Source organism: Lepus europaeus, chromosome 7, assembly GCF_033115175.1.
Source record: "Lepus europaeus isolate LE1 chromosome 7, mLepTim1.pri, whole genome shotgun sequence".
Taxonomy (NCBI): domain Eukaryota; kingdom Metazoa; phylum Chordata; class Mammalia; order Lagomorpha; family Leporidae; genus Lepus; species Lepus europaeus.
Window position 1 is genome coordinate 108,475,716 of NC_084833.1, and position 23,456 is coordinate 108,499,171.

The 23,456-nt window shown below is 39.0% G+C and overlaps 1 protein-coding gene across 5 annotated transcripts in view; it reads left to right on the forward strand.

The window, feature by feature from the left end:
• Positions 1–23,456, forward strand: part of ARHGEF12 (Rho guanine nucleotide exchange factor 12) — a 166,880-nt gene that overhangs the window by 59,208 nt on the left and 84,216 nt on the right. For 4 of the 5 annotated variants that reach the window (XM_062197207.1, XM_062197208.1, XM_062197210.1 and 1 more), the window contains exons 2-4: positions 19,108–19,131; positions 20,382–20,467; positions 21,997–22,053. In XM_062197207.1, the coding sequence (XP_062053191.1) occupies positions 19,108–19,131; positions 20,382–20,467; positions 21,997–22,053 (167 nt within the window). The remainder of the gene's footprint in view (positions 1–19,107; positions 19,132–20,381; positions 20,468–21,996; positions 22,054–23,456) is intronic. The other variant, XM_062197209.1, reaches the window with a different exon arrangement.

A 23,456-nucleotide genomic window follows, 5' to 3' on the forward strand; every position in this document is an offset into this window, starting at 1 on the left:
TTTTCTGTGTTGTGATCTGGTGGCAGTTGCTCTTTTTGTCATCTCTACCTCCAGCTGTTTGCTAAACTGGGGAATGTGTCAGCATGCTTTCTTGTTTGTTTGTTTTTAGTTTTCACCTCCTCTTGCCATTCTGGGTTTCTATAACATCTCCTACTCCCTTATTCTGTCCACCTGGACATTGCCTCTCAAAAGATAGCTGGATCTGCATTTCACATATGTGATCCTTATTATGAGAAACTCTATTTCCTGTTCAAAGTCTACCATGACTTCCTTGGTATCTATCCTGAATTGAACAGATTTGGCAAGTAATATTTTATCTTTTTTAAAGAATGAGTGGTATACCTTTCCGATGCCCATATGGCAAACCGATATTAACGGAATTTTCTACCAAGCTTCAGCATTTAGAGATGTGTTCTGTAGGATTGGGAGATCTTTGGTAACTAGTTTATATTGGCTTATCTTTTTCTGAAACTATATAAAGATTATGAATATCTTTTTATCTGTATAACCCTTATAGTTATATTAGATCTAGTTTTTTGAGTGTTACTCACTTGAAAACTTTTGATTAATTGTTAAAAAAAAAAACATACAAAGAGAAGTTAATGATGTTTCTGTTGTAAGGTGGTAGTTTCGAAGTTGAGAGAGTGGCCTTTAGGTAGACTGTGAGGTTTTGAATCTAAGCCCCTTCATCTGCTAGTTATATAACTTGTAGTTATTTAACCTCCCTTAACCTCACATTTCTCTTCTGTAAAATGACGCTAAAAATATCTGTCTCACAGCATTACTGTTAGATAAATGAGCCAACACATACTAAATACTTAAAGCAGAGACTCTATGTATGCTAGTAAAAGGACTCAAGGTTTAGCTTGTATGGTCATGATTTTAATTTTTTTTTAAAGATATATTTATTTATTTGAAAGGCAGAGTTACAGATACACACACACACACACACACAGAGGTCTTCCATCTGCTGGTTCATTCTCCAAATGGCCGTAACGGCCAGAGCTGGACTGACCCGGAGCCAGGAGCTTCTTCCAGGTCTACCATGTGGGTGCAGGGGCCCAAGACTTGGGCTATCTTGCTACTGCTTTCCCAGGCCATAACAGAGAGCTGGCTAGTGAGTGGAGCAGCTGGGGCTTGAACTGGCATCCATCTGGGATGCCGGCATTTTAGGCGGCGGCTTTACCCGCTATACCACAGCTCTGGCCCCATGATTTTAATTGTTAATCATTGTTTTTATTGGAGCAATCTGCTTAATATAATTTTTGACTACTAAATGTGGCTGTAAGCTTTTGAGTATTTTTCAACTAACCTTTATTGCCAAATGAATGTTTTTCAGTGAGGCTAACCATTCCTAGGAAATATGGAACAGCTTGCTATATTGTTTTTAACCTCTAGAATTTATGTTTATCCCAGCAGAATGTCTCCTCTTTATATACAGATTCAACAGAATGAATTTTCTCATAAGAATTAGGAAATCTTTTTGCTGATGATGAGCCCATTTAAATTTGGGTTAAAACACTGATAGAAAATTAATCTGGGTTCCCTGAATGGGGAATCTGGCCGTTCACCATCCTCCACCCTGCCAGGGTAGAGCTTTTTCAGCAACTAAATAGCTCTATCTTGCAGGGTCTTCCTGCTTTTGGCAGTGGAACAGTACAAAGGCCACATTGAGTGTAGCTGCTGGGGGAAACCCTTTCTCCTTCTCTGGCCTGTAAATGCTGTTCTGTCTCTGAAAAGCCCTGACATCAGCTCTTGGAAAAATCCAAATACTTGTGTCAGAACAGAGCTGAAACACTTGCCTGGGCAGAGTCTAAATGGTAGAACTATAGTTCTGAGTTTACCAAATGCCTCTCAGTGAATTTATGTTGAAAAGATTATTGAATCTATGGGTTTCAAACATTATCTAGAGAAATTAGTATAGGAAGGACAACTTAACAGCTGCCTCCCATTCTTTGCTAGTTTCCCTTTATTGTATTCTTTTTCCTAAATAAAATCTTCCTTCAAGATAATGTGGAATTCTTGGTTGAGAGCTGAGGCAGCGAAAGAGTGTATCAACATTGTAAAGTTTGTGTAGTGTTCTCTGTGTATTAGATGCTTCATAAGTGTTTTATATTTGGGGTGAACTACAGTTATTGCAAACACAGACTGACCTTAACTTTACTGGTGTTCAAATCTGTGGAATGTGAAGTTTATTCATTATCAGACTGTGCTCCTTTCAAACAGAAATCGGAGCATGGTTTAAAACTCTATAAAGGGGTTTTCCATTATATTACGAATAAAACGTAAACTTGTTACCATGGCTCACATTCTTCAATTACCTGGCCCCTGTCAACCTCTGTTGATCTCATCTCAGTTCTACCCTCTTGTCATTTATTCTGTATGAGCAAGTCAAAGTGAATTTTCTACTTTTTCAAATATATGTAAGTGGATTACTCTCTGTGGCCCTGGTGCTAGCTCTTTCTTTGCCTGTAACTGTGGCTCCACATCTTCATATGACTTGTTCCTTTACCCCACTTAGGACTCATCTCCCATGTCTCAGCGGTCTTCCTTGAATAAACTAAATTAAACCACTTAATGACAATCAAATCTCTCTTCCTTTTCTCATCATTATTTGAAATTATTTGATGCACTTATCACTATTTGAAATTCTTTGGTACAATTACTTGTTTGCTAAGTCTCTGTCATCTTCTTGTGGAATGTAAGCATCTTGAGAGCAGGGGCCTTGTCTGTTCACTGATACAATCTCCAGTGTCTGGAACTATGCCTGGTATAGTTTGGCATTAGTGTAACTTAGGCATTTAACTGCCTGTAACAGGAAACCTATGTCAAACTGATTTAAGCAGTAACACATTCACTGGCTCATGTAAAAAGAAGTCTGGAGGTAGGCCTTAGGGATTTTTTGGTTTTGTGGTTTAACTGTGTCAGGGGCCCAGGTGTTTTCATGTCTTCACTTTTGCCATCATGGTCAACTTTGTCCTAAAATAGCCCTTAAGGATAAATGCTAAGTAGCAGTCAGGGCTGCTTGGCTTCCTTGTTCATGTGCAGTGGGAGGGAGAGGAAGAAGTTTCCTGTGGATACCTCTACTTCCAGAGCTTTCATCATTGTTCTCATTGCCTCTTCCTAACCCACTTACCCAAGAATGGAATTGCCATTAGGCCAGTAAGACCCATCTCTGTCATTGCAGATAGGATTCTCTTTCCTTGAATCATCTTGGGCTCTGTGGAAAGTAGTAGATAAGTGAATAAAAATGTGGTTCTCTTAAAAGAAAGGCTGTCATTTCTAGATCAAGTATATCTTATGCCTCTTATCATTCTCAATATTTATTGAAGGAGTCCATAAAGTAAATATGTATTGGCCGGCGCCGTGGCTTAACAGGCTAATCCTCCGCCTTGCGGCGCTGGCACACCGGGTTCTAGTCCTGGTTGGGGCGCTGGATTCTATCCCGGTTGCCCCTCTTCCAGGCCAGCTCTCTGCTATGGCCCTGGAAGGCAGTGGAGGATGGCCCAAGTCCTTGGGCCCTGCACCCGCATGAGAGACCAGGAGAAGCACCTGGCTCCTGGCTTCGGATCAGCGAGATGCGCCTGCCGCAGCGGCCATTGGAGGGTGAACCAACGGCAAAAAGGAAGACCTTTCTCTCTGTCTCTCTCTCTCACTATCCACTCTGCCTGTCAAAAAAAAAAAAAAAAAGTAGATATGTATTGAAGTATCAAGTATATGCTCAACACAATACTGTTTGATTAGAATACAAAATCAAGTAGAATGTAGTCCTTGCCTTGAGATAATTTAAAGTATAGTGAGAGCGTCAGGTTAACAGAAAATCAAAATTGTTCTGAGAGTAAGTTAACTGATTAATAATTTAATCCAAAGGAACGTGGGAAAAAGAGAAAAGGGAGACAAACAGAGGGACAAATAAAAAAGCAAATAGCAAAGTGATATACTTAAACCTACCACATCAGTAATCACAGTAAAGGTACAATGGTCTGGGGGGCCATTATGGCATTTGACCTGGTAGTTAGGATGCCTGCATCCCTTATCAGAGTGTCTTTGTAGTGTCCTAAAAATAGACTGATAAATACAGAGAACCGATTTTTTAAAAACAGTGCAGTGCAGTGCAGTGCAGTGGGGGAAGGGATGGCCTTTTCAACAAATGGCGCTGGAACACTTAGATGTTCACATGCAAAAAAGTAAACTTTTGTCCATACCTCATACCCTATTCAAAAGTTAGTACATGTTATATATTATAGACCTAAAAATAAAGTAGAAAATCATTAAACTTTTAAAAGAAAATGCAGGGGAAGGTATTTGTGACTTTGGGTTGGGCAAAGATTTCCTAGATGGAACACCAGAAATATGAAAGACCCAATTTCCAAATGATTGCATACACATGTTCTAGGGGTTAGGACTTCAGCATATCTTTGGGGACAACACAGTTCAACTCATAACAAATGTAGTGGTTCACAAGTTAAGATGCTTTGTGTTTAATGCAAGAAAGCTAAAGACTCCCTGTATGGACTTAGTGATTTTCACACACTGCATTAGGAAGTGCATCTTCCATGTCTATATTGACTCTCTTCATGTGTATTGATGTTGTGACTAATAAAACAAAAATCATCTGAAAATATTATGAACTTGTAGCTTTTAGGCATTAATTCAATTTATGGATAATATACCTGTAAATGCTATTGTGTAGATCCCTGGTTTTGTTTTATTTTTACTTTGAGCAGAACTAGGGGAGAGATGCTGTTTTACCCACTTCATACCCTGCTCTGTCACTTAGCAATCAAAGTAATGTTACCCTGGTACTTTCTCTTACACAGTCTGTTGCCAAAATAGCCCTGTCAGCTTCTGCCACTGTCTCTTTCTTAAAGGTTGTATATGAGTCCTCAGAATTGAGCTAGGGACCAGTGTGTTGTGTCTCTTCTGTTTACTTAGTGCCCACACAAACTCCTCTTCTCTCTAGTCCAAACTCCCATGTGGATTCCTTACTATAAATGAACTCATCCTAAGAAAGAAATCAGGGGGAGTGTAGAACCTGTTATAAGGATATTTGTGACAACATTGTTTATTGTGCTGAAAATCTGGATCAGCCTAAATATTTATAAAAGGGAACTGGTTAAATTAATTAAATAGTCATCACAGGGTACTTTTCACCTATAAAGTTATTCAGAGCTCTGGTTTTCAAAACTTTTTTTTTAAAATAATGGTCTATTTATTTGAAAGGCAGGACTATGGAGAGGCAGAGACAAAGGCAGAGAGAGAGAGAGAGAGAGAATGAAAGAGAAAGAAAAAGAGAGGTCTTCCATTCGTTGGTTCCCTCCCCAAATGGCCACAATGGCCAAAGCTGAGCTGAAATGAAGCCAGGAGCTTCTTCCGTGTCTCCCATGCAGGTGCAGGGGCCCAAGGACTTGGCCAATCTTCTACTGCCTTCCCAGGCCACAACAGAAAGCTGGATCTGGAAGTGAAGCAGTTGGGACTTGAACTGGATGGAATGCTGGCACTGCAGGCGGCGGCTTTACCCGCTCCAGCCCCTGGTTTTCAAATCATGATTTAAAAATTATTAACATCAGTAGTCTTCGTGTGTGTGTGTGTGTGTGTGTGTCAGGCAGAGTGGATAGTGAGAGAGAGAGAAAGACAGAAAGGTCTTCCTTTTTGCCGTTGGTTCACCCTCCGATGGCCGCTGCGGCTGGCTCATCGCACTGATCCGAAGGCAGGAGCCAGGTGCTTCTCCCGGTCTCCCATGCGGCTGCAGGGCCCAAGGACTTGGGCCATCCTCCACTGCCTTCCAGGGCCATAGCAGAGAGCTGGCCTGGAAGAGGGGCAACCGGGATAGAATCCGGCGCCGCAAGGCGGAGGATTAGCCTGTTAAGCCACGGCGCCAGCCTAGTCTTCATGTGTTAAGTATACTTTAGCAACTGGGGGTGAAAGTGGAATCGTAAAATTAACTGAACTTTGTAGACAATGATTCCCAATTTGGGATGACATAAGAAGAATGTCAGAATTATTAAAACATCCCCTCCTTCCAGCCTTCCAAATTTAGTGCTGTAGTGAGCCAGTGTTACTGGTTTGAGTATACATGCCCCAGTTCTAATTTGTTTGATTTGGGTCAAGAAAAATTTTAGTAGAGGAAAAGTATGAAAATAGCAAATATGCAATGAATTTTCCTCACCTTTTGCCCCATAAATTCAAAGATTTTTTTTTCTATATGGTGGTTTGAAAGTTTGGGAAATTCAGATTTGATGGCAGAAAAGTGGTTTTCTGATGAACTAAGTGGATAGTTAATTCTGATTGAGAATCGTTGCTATTTGACGCCAGAACCAAAGCATTTGTGAAGAGAAGTCTCCTCAGCACAAAACAAGTTTCACTGGAGCATTCGTTATAAGAGGGTATTTCAAAGTTTGTGGAGCATGGAGTAAAACATGTTTGTTTTTGGTGCAAAATTTTTTGAAATCCATGCATATGAAGGATCTTCAAAAACTTCTGGAAAATGTATACTATGAAAAAATTATGCATGACTTTCAATTTTTTTTTTTTGTGCCAAGACAGACTTACCTTTTTTTTTTTTTTTTAAGACTTATTTGTTTATTTCGAAAGACAGAGTTATAGAGAGGCACAGGCAGAGGCCGGCGCCGTGGCTTAACAGGCTAATCCTCTGCCTTACAGTGCCGGCACACCGGGTTCTAGTCCTGGCTGGGGCGCTGGATTCTGTCCCAGTTGCCCCTCTTCCAGGCCAGCTCTCTGCTATGGCCCGAGAGTGCAGTGGAGGATGGCCCAGGTCCTTGGGCCCTGCACCCCATGGGAGACCAGGAGAAGCACCTGCCTCCTGGCTTCGGATCAGCGCAATGAGCCGGCCACAGTAGCCATTGGAGGGTGAACCAACACCAAAAAGGAAGACCTTTCTCTCTGTCTCTCTCTCTCACTATCCACTCTGCCTGTCATAAAAAAAAAAAAAAAATCTGTTTATTAAAAAAAGAGGCACAGGCAGAGAGAGAGTGAAGTCTTCTATCCTCTCGTTCAGTCCTCAGATGGTCACGATTATCGGAGCTTGGCTGATCCAAAGTCGGAAGCCAGGAGCTTCTTCTGGGTCTCCCACGTGGGTGCATGTGCCCAAGGACTTGGGCCATCCTCCACTGCACTCCCGGGCCATAGCAGAGAGCTGGATTGGAAGTGGAACAGCCGGGATTTGAACTGGCACCCATATGGGATACCAGCACTTCAGACAGTGGCTTTACCTGCTACACCACAGTGCCAGCCCCAACAGACTTATCTTTTAATTATATTTTCCATGAACCTTTTGAAGCAATCTCGTGCTTCAATACTATTCAGTACTATTACTAACCAGTAATAGTATTTTAGTGCAAAAGCATTTCCTTAGAAGAAAGTAGTAAAGTACTTTCTATGGAGATGAAAGAAGTTTTATATAGAAGATTTAATTGAAATGATTCTGGTTATGGTCAGTTTTTTAGTGTTATTTTTACCTTTACCTACATTTTATATTTGTATTGCTCCTACATTTTAAAAATAGAAATATATTCACCATCTAAGGAATATGGCTTCCCTAAATTTGAGGATATATAACCAAAGGACTTTCCAAAATGCATTTATTACATAGTTAAATTATTTTTATAATATTTTTCAAGTTAGTTCTTCTCCAGAGGTTGAGGATTGAGACTTTTATTTTTCCAAAGTATTAAGTTTTTTTTTTTTTTTTTTAATAAAGTTATGGTACTCTTTTTAAAATACCTATTTAGGGGCGGGCACTGTGGCGCAACGGGTTAACGCCCTGGCCTGAAGCACTGGCATCCCATATGGCGCGGGTTTGAGACCCAGCTGCTCCACTTCCAATCCAGCTCTCTGCTATGGCCTGGGAAGGCAGTAGAAGATTGACCAAGTCCTTGGGCCCCTGCACCTGCATGGGAGACCAGGAAGAAGCTCCTGGCACAGGATAGGCACAGCTCCAGCTGTTGCGGCCATGCCATCTGGGGAGTGAACCATCGGATGGAAGACCTCTCTCTCTCTCTCTCTCTCTCTCTCTCTCTCTCTCTCTCTGCCTCTCCTCTCTGTGTAACTCTGACTTTCAAATAAAAATAAATAAATAAATCTTTAAAATATCTATTTATTTATTTGAAAGGCAGAGTTAGAAAGAGGGAGAGGGAGAGATCTTCAAACCACTGGTTCACTCCCCAAATGGCTGCAACAGTCCTGGATAGGCCAGTCCTAAGTCAGGAATTGAACTCTATCTGGGTCTCCTACATGGGTGGCAGAGGCCAGGCACTCAGGCCTTCTTCCACTGCTTTCCCAGTGTGTTAGCAGGGAGCTGGATTGGAAGTGGAGCAGCTGAAACCCAAACCAGCACTCACATGGGATGCTAGTGTTGTGGGTGGCAGTTTAACCCACTGTGCCACAATGTCAACCCCTCTCTACCTTTTTTTTTTTTTTAAGATTTATTTTATTTATTTGAAAGAGAGTTACAGAGAGAGGTAAAGACAGAGAGAGGTCTTCTATCCACTGGTTCACTCCTCAGATGACTGCGATGGCTAGAGCTGCGCTGATCCGAAGCCAGGAGCCAGGAGCTTCTTCCAGGTCTCCCACGTGGTTGTAGAGGCCCAAGGACTTGGGCCATCTTATACTGCTTTCCCAGGCCACAGCAGAGAGCTGGATCGGAAGAGGAGCAGCTGGGACTAGAACCAGCACCCATATGGGATGCTGGCGCTTCAGGCCAGGGCTGTAACCCATTGCGCCACAGCACCGGCCCCTCTTCTCTACCCTTTTAATATGAAGTAATGTTCTACCTTATTTTTACTCTCTAATAATTACATGTATAAAAATTCTAAAATTATAAAGGCAGAACAAAAAACCTAAATGCCCCATAATTGCAGTACTCAACATTCTTCTCCTCCTCCTCCTCCTCCTCCTCCTTTTTTTTTTTTTTTTTTTTTTTTTAAGATTTTGCTTGTTTACTTGAGAGGTAGAGTTAAAGAAAGAGGGAGAGATAGAGAGGTAGGTTTTCCTCACATTTTGGCAAATAAAACAGGTTCACTCCCCAAATGGCTGCAATGGCTGGAGCTGGGTCAGTCCAAACCCAGGAGCCAGGAGCTTCTTCCAGGTCTCCCACACAGGTGCAGGGGCCCAAGCACTTGGGCCATTTTCCACTGCTTTCCCAAGATACAGCAGAGAGCTGGATTGGAGGAGATGCATCTGGACTCAAACCAGCGCACATATGGGGTGCCAGCACCGCAGGCAAAGGCTTAGCCGTTATTCCTCCATTATTTTGCAGTAGAGATAGTTTTCTGTATATAATGTGTAATACTTCTTTTTATAAAAATTAAAGAATACTATTTGTTATAAACACAATTTTACATCATTCACTACAATACTGGTTTTAAACTGTGCTCTATAAAATCCTAATGTCCCCCAAATTTATCCACATTATCACCAATGACAGTATTCTGTTTTTATGGCTGAATAGGATTCCATTATAAGTATGTGCATATCTCACATTTTCTTTATCTACATTTAGGTAAAGTTTATGTACACTTCAATTGATTCCATATCTTGCCTATTGTGAGTAGTGCTGCAATAAACACAGGAGTGCAAACGTGTCTCCTACAGTCTGATTTCATTATCTTTGGGTAGTGAGATTGCTGAATCATAGGGTAGCACTTTTTATTTTATTCATTCATTCATTCATTCATTCATTTATTTATTTATTTATTTTGACAGGCAGAGTGGACAGTGAGAGAGAGAGAAAGGTCTTCCTTTGCCGTTGGTTCACCCTCCAATGGCCGCCGCGGTAGCGTGCTGCGGCCGGCGCACCACGCTGATCCGATGGCAGGAGCCAGGTGCTTCTCCTGGTCTCCCATGCGGGTGCAGGGCCCAAGCACTTGGGCCATCCTCCACTGCACTCCCTGGCCACAGCAGAGAGCTGGCCTGGAAGAGGAGCAACCGGGACAGGATCGGTGCCCCGACCGGGACTAGAACCCGGTGTGCTGGTGCCAGCACTTTTTATTTTTAAAAAATTCACTTTAGGGGCCGGCACCGTGGCTCAACAGGCTAACCCTCCACCTAGCGGCGCCGGCATACCGGGTTCTAGTCCCGGTCGGGGCGCCAGATTCTGTCCCAGTTGCCCCTCTTCCAGGCCAGCTCTGCTGTGGCCCGAGAGTGCAGTGGAGAATGGCCCAGGTGCTTGGGCCCTGCACCCGCATGGGAGACCAGGAGAAGCACCTGGCTCCTGCCTTTGGATCAGCGCGGTGTGCTAGCCACAGCGCGTCGGCCGCGGCGGCCATTGGAGGGTGAACCAACGGCAAAGGAAGACCTTTCTCTCTGTCTCTCTCTCTCTCACTGTCCACTCTGCCTGTCAAAAAAATTTTTTTTTTTCACTTTAGAAGTGTTTCTTCAGAGATAACTGTCTAAATAGTTTGACGGGTGAATCCTACTAAATATTTAAAGAATAGTAGCACACTAATATGTTCTTTCAGAAAATGGAAAAAAATCAACTGCTTTCCAGCTCCTGTTAAGAGACCAGCACAACCCTGATATCAAAACCTGAGTACAAAAATATTATAAAACTACTATTCCAATTAATACAGGCAGAACACCCCTTAACTAAATAAATAGCAAATAGAATGCAGAGAATAGTAAAAATAAGATGTGAATCATTAGATTTTTTTTTTTTCTTTATCTTCTGGGTATCTGTAGTACTGTTGAGACCTGTACTTCTGCATGTTTTCATGATGATATGGTTATCATCATTTTGCTTCTACTGAGCCTTAAGCATTTCTGATAGGGCTACTTTGGTGGTAATGTATTCCTTCAGTTTTTAATTGACATAGAAAGACTTTATTTCCTCTCATTTCTGAAGGATGCTTTGCTGGTTGTAGTATTCTCTGCTGACAGGTTTTTTTCTTTGAGAGTTTTGAATCATCCCATTCTTTCCTGGCCTGTAAGGTTTCTATGAACAAGCTTGCCCTGGTCTGATGAGCATTTGCTTATAAGTGAGTTGACCTTTTTCTCTTGCTGTTATTAGAATTCTTTGTCTTGTGTTTTTGGCACATTGAGTATAATATGCCTTGAAGAAGATCTTTTTTTACTGGTCTGAATAACTTTTGAAAGCTGCAAAGGGTTCTGTGGTGTTGCCATTTAATTAATTCAATTCCCTTCTGTAAGTATTTGGACAAGGTCTAGTTTTTCAAACTAATGAACAGTCTTACTTCAGTGGCAAAGATGAAAACTAAGACTTTCTACTTTTTTTGTTAAGATTTTTTGAAAGACGGGGGGTGGGGGTGGGGAGGAGAGAATAGATCTTCCATCCATAATTCACTCCCTAAATGGCTGCAACAGCCAGGGCTGGGTCAGGCCAAAACCAGGAGCCAGGAGGCTTATCTGGGTCTCCCACATGTGTGCAGGGGCCCAAATATTTGAGCCATCATCCGTTGCTTTCCCAGTCACATTAGAGGGAGCTGGGTTGCAAGTGGTATCCATGTGAGATGCCTGCTGGTGGTGGTTTTACCCGGTGTGCCACAGTGCCAGCCCCCCTACTTTTTCAGAAGCACGGTTGTGTCTTTTGGTGGATTCTTGAAGAAAGCAGATTGTTTTGACTAAATCTGCTCAATTTTTCATGCTAAAATTTGAATACTTAATGTATTTTATATAAAATCTTGGGGGGGAAACTGCTGATTAAGAAGGACCCCCCATATTATTATTTTCAGCAACATGTCCTGAAATGGGGACATGTGAAGTGAGATTAAGGTTTAAATCCCTAACAAACAAAAATCATGCACTGTCCATATTTTTTATGAATCACAAGCTCATTTTGTAGAATTTAGGTTATTCATATTTGTTTGATGATGCCAGTACCTTTCCATGAGCATGGATTTGATGGTTTAAGTGGTATTTTATAGGATGAGGATTCCTGTTTAAGTATTTTGAGGGTTTCAGCCTTTTTTGTGGCAGTTCCTTTAAACCAGTTTTCTGAAAGGAGCAGTCTAAAAAGAAACTGTATAAGGTGAGAGTGATAGTGATACTCATGATCTCAAAGGAAAGTTACTTAGAGACCTTCCAGGAAATGTGCACAAAGATGACAATTTTCCAGATTGTCCATAGGAAATGAAAGCCCTTTAAGCTATCATATTAATTGTGAACTAATTTTCCTAGTTCAAAGACAACCAATATTCAGTGTATAATAGCTCTGGCAGAAAAAGCAAAGGTAATTTAGAAGAAATTTGCTATTTGATTTGCCAGAATGTGTCCAGGGAATAAGAGAGCCTCACTAAGAGTCAGTCATGTGTTTAAATTCCTCAGTAAAAATGGTGGTATACTAAGCTATATTTAAGAAGTTAACTTGAAATCTTATGTTACAGCCTAATGAATCATTTTTGGATTTTATGCTAGAAATGAGCTCCTGGGTTCTTGCTGTTCTGTGGTTTGTATTGCAAGATCCAGAGGTTTAAAACTAATAACGCCATGAAAAAATCTCCATGAGTCATTCCATCAGCTGTAGCTTCTGCTTCAGGGTCCTTCTGCTCTCACTAGTGTTTTATTACCAGTTCTGCTATATTAGGAAGACTTTGTATTCTAGATCATGTTCACACTCCCTCCTCCCAGCTTTGTGTTATTGCCATAATTTTTAGTTCTTTTGATGACTTTAAGCTAGAACACTTATATTGAGTAAATTGTAGGTGGTGAAAGGATTATTGCTCGTTGTTGGGGAGTGGTCACTTTTGGTTCTATTTATCTCACTGTCCAGAGAATTAAAAGTTGAATTAACAGTTAGCTGGACTTCACACTATACGCTACATCCCTGTGCTTTTCCTGTATTGCAGACAAGTATCCTCTTAGGTGTTTTATTTGTTTTTTGTGAAAAATCTGTGAGCAGGCTGGTTAAGATTCATATTAGTTTCAAATTTCAAGTATTAAAATTTAGTCCATTAAATTATTTTGTAGAAATAGATAAATAAAAAGCTTGATTTACATCCAACCCACAGAATGCCTTTATCATTTCACTCTTAGTATTTTAAAAGAGATAAGGAAACAATGGACCTTTTTTGCTAATAAACGATGGGTATGGTTAACACAGTATTACTAGGTTTAAAGAAAACCACTCACCTAATTGCCAGGAAAACTAGAAATGTAAGTTGTAAGCTGATCTTTTTTTCTTACCCTGCCGCATCTGGGAAGTTTGTTAACTTGAATATTTCATATAGTTTTGTTTGGTGAATTGAATCTGTGGTTTCACCACTGGCTTTGAATTATCAATTTCTGGCCGGCGCCGCGGCTCACTAGGCTAATCCTCCGCCTTGCGGCGCCGGCACACCGGGTTCTAGTCCCGGTCGGGGCACCGATCCTGTCCCGGTTGCCCCTCTTCCAGGCCAGCTCTCTGCTGTGGCCAGGGAGTGCAGTGGAGGATGGCCCAAGTCCTTGGGCCCTGCACCCCATGGGAGACCAGGAGAAGCACCTGGCTCCTGCCATCGGATCAGCGCGGTGCACCGGCCGCAGCGCGCCAACTGCGGCGGCCATTGGAGGGTGAACCAACGGCAAAAGGAAGACCTTTCTCTCTGTCTCTCACTGTCCACTCTGCCTGTCAAAAAAAAAAAAAATTAAAAAAAAAAGAATCATGAATTTCTATGTATTTTACTGAGCTCTATTAAAAACTTAGTATTTGGATGAGTATTTAGCCCAGTGATTAGGATGCCGGTATTCCATATTGGAGTAGTTGAGTTCAGTGTCCTGCTCTGGCTCCTGGCTTCAAATTCCTGCTACTGCACATCCTAGGAGGCAGCAGCAATGGCTCAAGTAATTGGGCTCCTGCACCTTTGTGGGAGATGTGGATTGAATTCTTGACTCTTGGCTTTGGGCCTTGGCTCAACCTGGCTGTTGTGAGCATTTGAAAAGTGAACCAGTGGGTGGGAGCTCCATCTCTCTGTCTCTATCCCTCAAATAAAAATTTTAAAAAACCTTACTATTTGAATATTATTAACCTTTAAAATTTATTTGAGAGATAAACAGGGAAAGAGCTACTATATGTTGGTTCATCCCCAAATGTCTTCAACAGCTAGAACTAGGCTAGGCCATATCTGCAGGCCCGGGACTCAACCCAGATCTCCCATATGAGTTGGCAGGGACGCAACTACTTGAGCCATTACCTCTGCCTCCCAGGGTCTGCTTGAGCAGGAAGCCAGAATTCATAGCAGAGCCAAGAGTGGAACCCAGTGTGGGATGTGGGTGTCTTACACGCTACACTGAAGGCCCATCCATGAGTATTGTTGGTCTTTAACATTTAGTTTTTCTTTTCTGTTTAATTAAAATGCATGTCATTAATATTCAGATTTTATTTTTGTTTTTCTTAATAGGTAATAATAGTTAAGTGTTTGGTAGGGAATGCTTTTCTTTTCTAATTTAATCCTCAAAACAGAAATATAAAGTAGTTACTAGTGTTATCTCTGTTTTATAGATGACAGTGCTTCAAGAAGTGAAGTAACTTGCCCAAGTTCAAGGACATATTAAATTGTGGAACTAGAGTTACGAACTCAGTTATGTTTTTTCCTGAGGAGTTCCCTTCCCCCAAGGCCTTGAAATTACTTTGAATTTTTATTGATTATAGTAATCAGTAATGCTGCCTCCATCATAGCCTACTCATTTCTGATATCTATCATCATTTTATGATGCAATAGAGTGATCTCAATTGTTATTTCTTGAGGAGTTCTTTGTTTAGTAACTTCTCACTGGAGAGGATTACAATAAAATGATACTCTATTTTAGTACTTCTAACCTGGAGTCCTGCTCTCCACCTCCAGATTTTAACATTGCTAAAATCAAGACGCACCTTCCATTGGAATTCTTGGCAGTAATAAATTTAGCAGCTTATATTGTTTGCTAATAAAAATCTTGACCGCTATCCATTGTAGTTAAAGTTTCTGTAACTTCTTCCCCTTCATTTTAGTCATGCCTAACTAAGAAGTACCATTTAGAGTCCCAAACTTCTCATCATAACTAAACCCCAGGGGGTGGGGGAATATCTGATTCCTGGGAATGGGGGTGGGAGGAGGAGAGAAGAGTAGTCATTAAGATTTAAAAAACATTTATGTACTTATTTATTTTCCTTTTATTTGAAAGCAGAAAGGGAGGGAGAGAGGAACATAGGGAGAGGGGGAGAGAAAGATTATCTATCTACCAGTTCATTCCCCAAATATATGTAACAGTTTGGATCCTGGAACTCCATCAGGTCTGCCACACTGGTGGCAGGGACAAATACTCATGTCATGACCTGCTGCTTCCCAGGGTGTACGTTAGCAGGAAGCTGGAATTGGAAGCTGGTTGGGACTAGAACCAGGCACTTGGGTGTGGGATGCGAGTGTTCCCAGTGGGGTCTTAGCCACTAGGCCTAAGGCCCACTCCAGTAATTAAGATTTGAGTATGATATCCTGTATCCTTCATATGATGGAGGAACACTTTTGTCAAAAGACTAGCTCTTTTCTCACCAAAATTGGTAAAAGAAAAATATGATTTTCTGTAGATTATTTATTATAAGCGAATATGTAACAACACAAAACTTCGGTGGTCATTTGCATTTTTAAATGCAGAAGAAATTCTGTTTAATAATCTTGTCTCAATTATCAAATTAGGTATGTGTGTATATCAGAGTAGTTAAACCTGACAGAAATGGAAGTCTTGTTCTAGTGTGCATTATTTATTGGATTAGGGTTGTAATTATCAAGTCACATTTCCCTCTACATTGTAGTAGCATTCGGAGAGGTATGAAAATAGAAAAATTGAGGAAACCCCTGTATATTACAACGTAAGACTTTATAATATTAGAGCTTAGAACTGACAAGGAAAAGGCATTCTGAGTCAAATCAATCAATGTATTCTTAACATATAAGGGTTTTGTTAGGCTTTCTGTAATAGAGCTGTGCTTCATATAGGAAACCAAAAGTAAGGCATGTAGTCTTGTCATACCACTGATGCAGATTTCTGATAACCCTTTCCTTTATCATGGTTTTTCATATTGGTAGTTTGTCTTATGTCTAGAAAAATACACACACACACACACAGCACACATACATTCATTGTTGGTTTAATGATCAAGTCATCAATATGTTGTTTTAAAAAGCCAGACAGAGTTTCATTAGTAACATTTTGTCAGTGTTCAGATACAACTGTTTTGTAAAATGTCAAACCTTAGAAGATAGTCATAATTTCATGATTAGGCTTGCACAGAGGATAGGTACTTGAAAATAAGATTTTATTCATCAGAATTTGTTTCATCAATCTGAAATTCAACTGATTTGTGTCTTAGAATGTGGCCGCCTTTTAGCTGTCAGAGCTGCCTTTGTGCAGCGTTTTACAATATCAATTATCTCCTCTTCTTGGTCCCTGGGACAGCTCTTTCTTTTTTCTAACTCATCTTAATCTCCTTCATTGGCTCCCATCTCTATTCTCAGTCATGCGGTTGCTAGTTTTTCCCCATGATTGGATCTGTGGCATTTTCTCTTTACTTGCTATTTTAAATTTCAGTGACCATCAATAGGTTGATGACTCAAATCTGCAACTCTTAACTCCAGGCTTTTCTTTGGAATTCTTGTTTCCTGTTTCCAGCTCTGTGATTACATCTCTGCCTCAATATTCGGCACACAGTAGGGATGTTACAAAGCTGTGGGATTACGTTGCTGGTTTTCTTAGCTAAAACAGTGTGAACCAATGAAACAGGAAGGTTCTTGATGTTACTTTAGGGGTGTGTGTATGTGTACAAACATACACATATTTGTTTTAACAAATACTTGAAAGTGCAGTTCTGTGATGAAAGGAAAAATATAAATGATTCAAGAACTTTTATTTGAGAGTTTCTTCACCTGTCCTTTATGAGTGTAGTAAGTTGATTATAATAAGCAAGTTGTACTGTGGGGTGGTTCTTGTTCTTCTTGTTCCATTTTTGCTCTCTTTTTTTTCCTCCTTTTCCAGACCCTTGTAAGGGAAAATAGTTCAGGAAATGGGAACTTCCTGGATTCTTAACCAGAATCTCCCTGGATATTGGGTCCTTGACACAAGCAGCATTGTTCTGGAATGGGAGTTTTTATAATGGCTATGAACATAGTAGCTGAGGTTGGTAACGACAGGTGTTATCCTTTGCTTTCCTCAATTGGGAATTCTTTTCTGCCAACTTTTTAAGTCACCTGTGAATTTAAAGTAAACATATTCCCATTCCCTGTCACTCCCACCCCTTCAAGTATGGGTCAACTTCTTAGGAACTCTTGTTTCTAAAGATGTGGTAGACTTTCGTAGTCACTGTTTTCTAGGGCAGTGTCCTCAGACCCTCTTTCCTTTTTATCGCTAACTTTGTTGTGAGTTAATGTGCCATCACCTATTAGAAAGGTTTTAGATTCTTTATCTTTCTCTATGGGTCAGTTTTGATTTAAACAGCGGCAGTAAAAGGGAGTTGTAATTAAACTTGAATTTTAGAGATTTTTTTAAAAAGTGAAACTACCTCCATGTCAAATAAAATAATCATTCAAGTATTATTGTTTTATGTTTATTTCTTACTATCCTTACTAATAGCCTCAAAAAAAAAAAAAAAAAAAAACCTTGAATTTACTGCTGTCCTTAATAAAGCATTCATCTTACTATCTCCACTAAATACTCCACATAAAATGCCACAGGCTGAAATCATCTCAACAGATCAGAAGTCAAAAGAAGAGTGGGAGGGTATTTGTGACCACTCTTTTAGATTAGAGTTTATGTGCAGCATGAGAGTCCAACCAAGAAGCCTCCAGGAATTTTTCTTTGAAAGAAAGATGAGGGGAGATGCTGTGGTTCTTCCAGTTTATAGAACCCTCACTGAAACAGCACAAAACAAAAAGTATGTTTTCTTTTCCATTTTTGGAACATATTTTTAGTAATTGATAGTACCCCGAGGGTAATTTTTTTCTAGATTTCTGTTATTAAAGCTTAACATAAATGTTTGAAGATTATTACTTGATTTTAATCAAAGGTAGAGATCAAAAGTACAGTAATTAGCACTGAGATATTTTGTGAAGTGTGGATAGATGATGGGCAAGAAGGAACTTTCCTTGCCAGGGAAACTTGAGTATAATAATATAGTGATAAAATATTTCCTTTTGCCTCAGTTTTTATTATTTATTTATATAAAGATTATTTATTTGAAAGGCAGAGATAGAAGGAGAGAGAAACTTTGGCTGGTTTATTCCTCAAATGGCCACAACCGGGAGCTTCTTCTGGGTTTCCCACATGGGTTTAGGGGCCTAAGTACTTGGGCCATACTCTTGCTGCTTTCCCAGGTACATTAGCAGGGCGTGTATATGGAATGCTGGCACTGCTGGCCTAGGCTTAACCTTTTTTTTATTTTTAAAAATATTTATTTATTTATTTATTTGGAAGGCAGAGTTACAGAGAGGCAGAGGCAGAGAGAGGGGTCTTCCATCCTTTGGTTCACTCCCCAAATGGCCGCAATGGGTGGTCCTGGGCCTATCGGAAGCCAGGAGCCAGGAGCTTCTTCTAGGACTCCCACGTGGGTACAGGGGCCTAAGGACTTGGGCTATGTTTCATTGCTTTCCCAGGCCATGGCAGAGAGCTGGATCAGAGGAGGAGGAGCAGCGGGGACATGAACTGGTGCCCATATGGAATCCCAGCACTGCTGGTGGCTGCTTTACCTGCTGTGCCATGTACCAGCCCCATTGCCTCAATTTTTTAAAAAGAAAATCTATAAAGGCAAAATAATATCTCTTAATACCTGTATTATCTCATTTAATTTTGTAGATTAAATGAGATAATACAGGTAAAGAGTTTAAAATAGTGCTTAGCATCTAGTAGACCCTCAATATACTTGAAAGTTGTATTTCTGGGTTTTTAAAATGAGAAACTATACTCAGGGACAGCTGATAAATAAAGCTACAATTTAAGATTTATGAAGTAACGAAGTTATTGGGGAGAAAAAAAGGTGTCTAACTTTGTACTCCACCTGTTTCTTGAATCTTGCTTTGGGAAAGGTAACGTAAGACTTAAATCCTTCATCTTGGCTTAGTAGAATGAATAAGTTTAACAACAGAATCTTAAAAGTGAAATAACTACATTCATCCTTTTTAATCTTTGTTTCAGGTTTCCCCTCAAAAAACCTATAAGGTAAGTAGTTCAATTGCATTTCATACCAAAGTTCAGGTTAAATTTTAATTAGAAGCATTCCTTTGAAATTATTCTAGATTTTTGTGGCTTTTAAGAACGTGGATTTAAGCAGTTCAGAATTTCAAAATGTCTTGCAGTTTTAAAGTACCACAGGTGTTGCATGTTTTTTCTGGAAGATGGCATTGTTTTGATAATATTTTCAGTGTTTTTAATATAAACATTTAAAAAGTTTGTTCAAGTTGATACTTAAGATCACTCCTTGAGAAGGGATTTAATTTTAAAACCTGTTTGTAACTCTTAAATCGTGCTTAGGTTGGGAGGTAAAAATAGATTGTTAGTTTTTGGTGTGTTTTATCACTTGTATAACTGTAACTGCCTTTAGTCATAAGGAAGAACAATCCAGAATGCTCAAATATATCCATGCTGACATTCATATCTATATATTTACTCATTTTGTGGAACTTAGATGCCCCTCCCATTGTACTTGTGCTCCAACATCTCCTTTCTTGCTCATCTTAGTGGTCATAAATATTATTGACAGTGTAAATAATTATTAAAGTACTTTTATCAAGTACTTTTATTATTTCAGAATAATCCAGAATACTAATGCTAACCTTGATATTTCAGTTAATTAGTAATATCTATGTTGTAGTTATCATTTTATTTATTGCCCAGCTATGTCTCCAATGGATAAAATGGGCTAGGCCATAGTGGGGAAAATTCTAGTGTCATCTGAGTTTGGAAGTGATTGCTAAGAGCTCTGTGGCTGAAACTATGTGTTCAGGTGTAAATTGAGGTTTGCCTAAGGTTGTTTGGTTTGTTTTTTTTAAGCTGTTTTCACATAATACTGTGCTTATACAGTGATTTTGAGTTTTACCATAGTTATATGAGTTGGGGAATGTTAGATTCCTTTTGGACACTGTTTTCTTGTAAAATGGGCAATAATTGACCTGTGGGGGGAAAATGTAAGTAGTTATTCCTAAGAACAAAATAGGATTACCAACAAAATATTACTGGTTACTATTTCTGTTATCTTAAGCAATTTTTTAAATGAGGTAAGTAAATTGTGCATCATCCATAGCATAGATTGAGTTTTAAAACTTCCTGGAAAATGTAAATTAGGGAGGCTTATGATACTGTGTAAGCTGTCCTGACTTCTCTTTTTAAGACACACTCTTGGGATTTTAGAATTAAGCTTTATCCTAATAATTCTTTTGTAGTAAAAATTTGATTGCTTTGGTTTAATTTAGGCATGGAAGTATTTTGAACCGAGAGTCACCAACAGATAAGAAGCAGAAAGTGGAACGCAGTACATCACATGATTTTGATCCCACAGGTAAAACTCTTGTTTGTTCTTTCAGAGAGTATTGAGAATAGTGGGGTTCAGAAACCTATAGCTTCAGCCACCCGAATTGATGAGTAGTAGTTGTTTAATCAGTTTTAGGAGTCTCCTTCTCCTCCAGTTATGTAATAGAAAGCCTTTGTGTCTGGCAGCAGTGCAATTATTTTTAATTTTCGACATTACAAATCCCACTATACAAGTGTCATTGTAGAGTGTATTTTATTTTAAAATAATGATAACAATAGTTATTATAATTGGAAATTTATTGTAAGTCAGACCGAGGATTTAGGGCTAAATCATGATGTGAGAGGTAGTACGTTGTTAAGTCATGTCTTTAAGAACATGTACATACTTATGTGGTGATTAAAAAACTTAGTTGTGATCATGATCAATTGGAGTGTTAGATAAAATGCAAATGAATATACATCTCTTTATTCTAAGTGTTCTGAACCCAGGCTATCAACCTTAGTACTGTTGATTTTTCTTAGAGTTTTCATGTTGTTGGACTTTTAACTATATGTTTCATTTTATGCATATAGATTGTATTCTTCTTACAAAATATAGGCCTTTTCTATTTTGCTCCCTCCTATAAACTCAACATTTAGCTTATTAAAATGGCTTAATTTGCTTTTGTCATTTGAAATTAATATGTTCTTGGTATACATACTATTTTATTTGGTTATGTCTCTATGACAAAAGATAAATAACTGCCTCCATTTCAGATACATACATATAATGCATCTATTATTTTAAATTTAGAAATATAAAATTTTACACATTTAATAGAGGGTAATATGTTTTATGTATCTATAGTATTTTGTACCTTTCCTATAAGTTGCCCTGTTTTTTGAAAAAAATTAACTACCATCAAAAAAGGGAAAACTCGGAAATGAATAGCTAATTACTTATCTGCATCTTGGGTGATAGGTAAAATAAAATCCCAGTGATTTTAGAAGGCATTGGTGGGGGAATATATAGTAGATAACTTACGTGTTATCATAAAGAAAGAATTCTCTATTTCTGACACCTAATTTTGAAGTCATGGGGCTTAGAGGCTTTCGTTTGTATGATTACTTATTGTCTTGCTAATAACTAAGCATATAAATCATTTTTCTGCCCCATGTTCATTCAAATGTTAAAGTTTTGTTAGGTTTATTCTATATTATTGTTCATTTCCAAAGATGGATTTTGTAAAGAGCTGCTCGGTACTTCATAATGGGATTGTTACAGCTTTTCCTGCTTTTGTCATCTCTACAATGATTAGATAGTATATTTTGTAGACAATTCGTGTGTTATTTGAATGTATTTTTATTGCACTGTCTTTTCTTTGATAAATCTTTAAAATTTGTCGTTGCCTGTGCTGTTCGTGACTGTTCTAAGTGCTATCATCTGTGACGGTCATACTTTGTGTTTGCACGATTTAACTTGATCATGATTCATTCTTTTTTTCCCCATAAATTTTTCCCCTTACATTGGTCTCCATATTTTCTATATCTCTCTCCTTTTCTCCCGCTCTTGTGCAGATAGCTCCTCCAAGAAGACAAAGTCTAGTTCAGAGGAGAGTAGATCCGAGATATATGGTAAGCTAATGTAGCTAATTCAGCCTTGCACCTTTGGAGCTTGCTTCCTGCTGTTTCATTTTTTATTTTTTTTATAACTGCAGTCTTTCTTGTGTCTGCTCTGCATGGCATGATCTACTGCAGGGAAAGGGAGCCTGGGATTTTAATGTGGCTGTGATGTGGAAGCTTAAGGTTGCTAGACACTAACATTATAGATTAAGAACAGGCCACATTACCTATCTTCTGTTTTCATCTTGTTTGTGTTAGGAAAGTGATGATCTCTAATTTTGGGTCAGGTTCCTCCAAATAACACAAATGGGCTTTGAATTCTTGGTATCTTCTTCCCATGTCTCTTTTGTAAAGTTTGGATTATTTAGAATTTAAGCAATTAAGACTTTTCCTCTAAGTATAGTTTTGGTGTAATTCAGATGTATTAGCAATTTTTTGGAATTTTTATTTTTTGTTTATTTTTAAATGCCTCATCACCTGGGAAAGTCTTTCTTGTGTAATTATATACAATAGCAAAAATACGTAAGTATTTTATTTTCCTGCTTGAAAAGTTTGTCTCCACCTTTCAGAAGTTTCCATGAAACTTATTTGAATTGGACAATTTCAGAATTAAAAAGAGTCTTCACAAAGAGCAAGTTTAACTCAAATAGCCAACTTTTGAAACAGATTATTGAAATACTGATATTTTCAAACTGTGTCCTGGCTTCCACAGTTACAATAAATCATGTTTATAAAGTCTGTACGTATTTCTCCATTCCCTTTGCAGTTTACCTGGCTTCTTCCCTTCTAATTAGTTTTTTTTTTTTTTTTTTAAGAAAAGGGAATAAGAGAGGCATTACCTGGAATCAAGACTTAAAATAATCTCTGAAAGATTAATAAATTTATTTTTCTTAGGAAGATTCAGAATTGAGCTTCAAAGGAAAGCCAGGTCTTCTTTAGTAGAGCCAGAAGTCTATCAAGTGGAAGTTTCCTCAGATACAGGAGGTTCCTTTCTTGATAGACACGAGAGGAAAAAATACATGGAATTGCACTTCACTACTTTTTAAGACATTTGACAGTTTACGTGTACTGGCACTTGAGACAATAATATCAGTTACTTTTTAATATTAGGAATTGTCTGTGTTTTGTTCTAAATAAGTTAATCTTCTGTGTTAGATACATACACATAGCCTTTTGGCTTGGGTTTTTATGACGAGTATGTTTTCCTCTGTAGTTAAACCTTTCACAGTAATTCAGTAGGAAATGTGTACCATGCCTTGTGACATGTCATATTCATGCTTTTTCTTTCCTCCAAAGTATTTTAACTCCCTATAAGAAATAGCTTCCTAATTCCTCAAGACTACATCTTTCTGTTCTATACGAAGAGCTTCCTATAGTTTATTCTCTCCTGAGAAACGTGAACATTAGCCTTACAG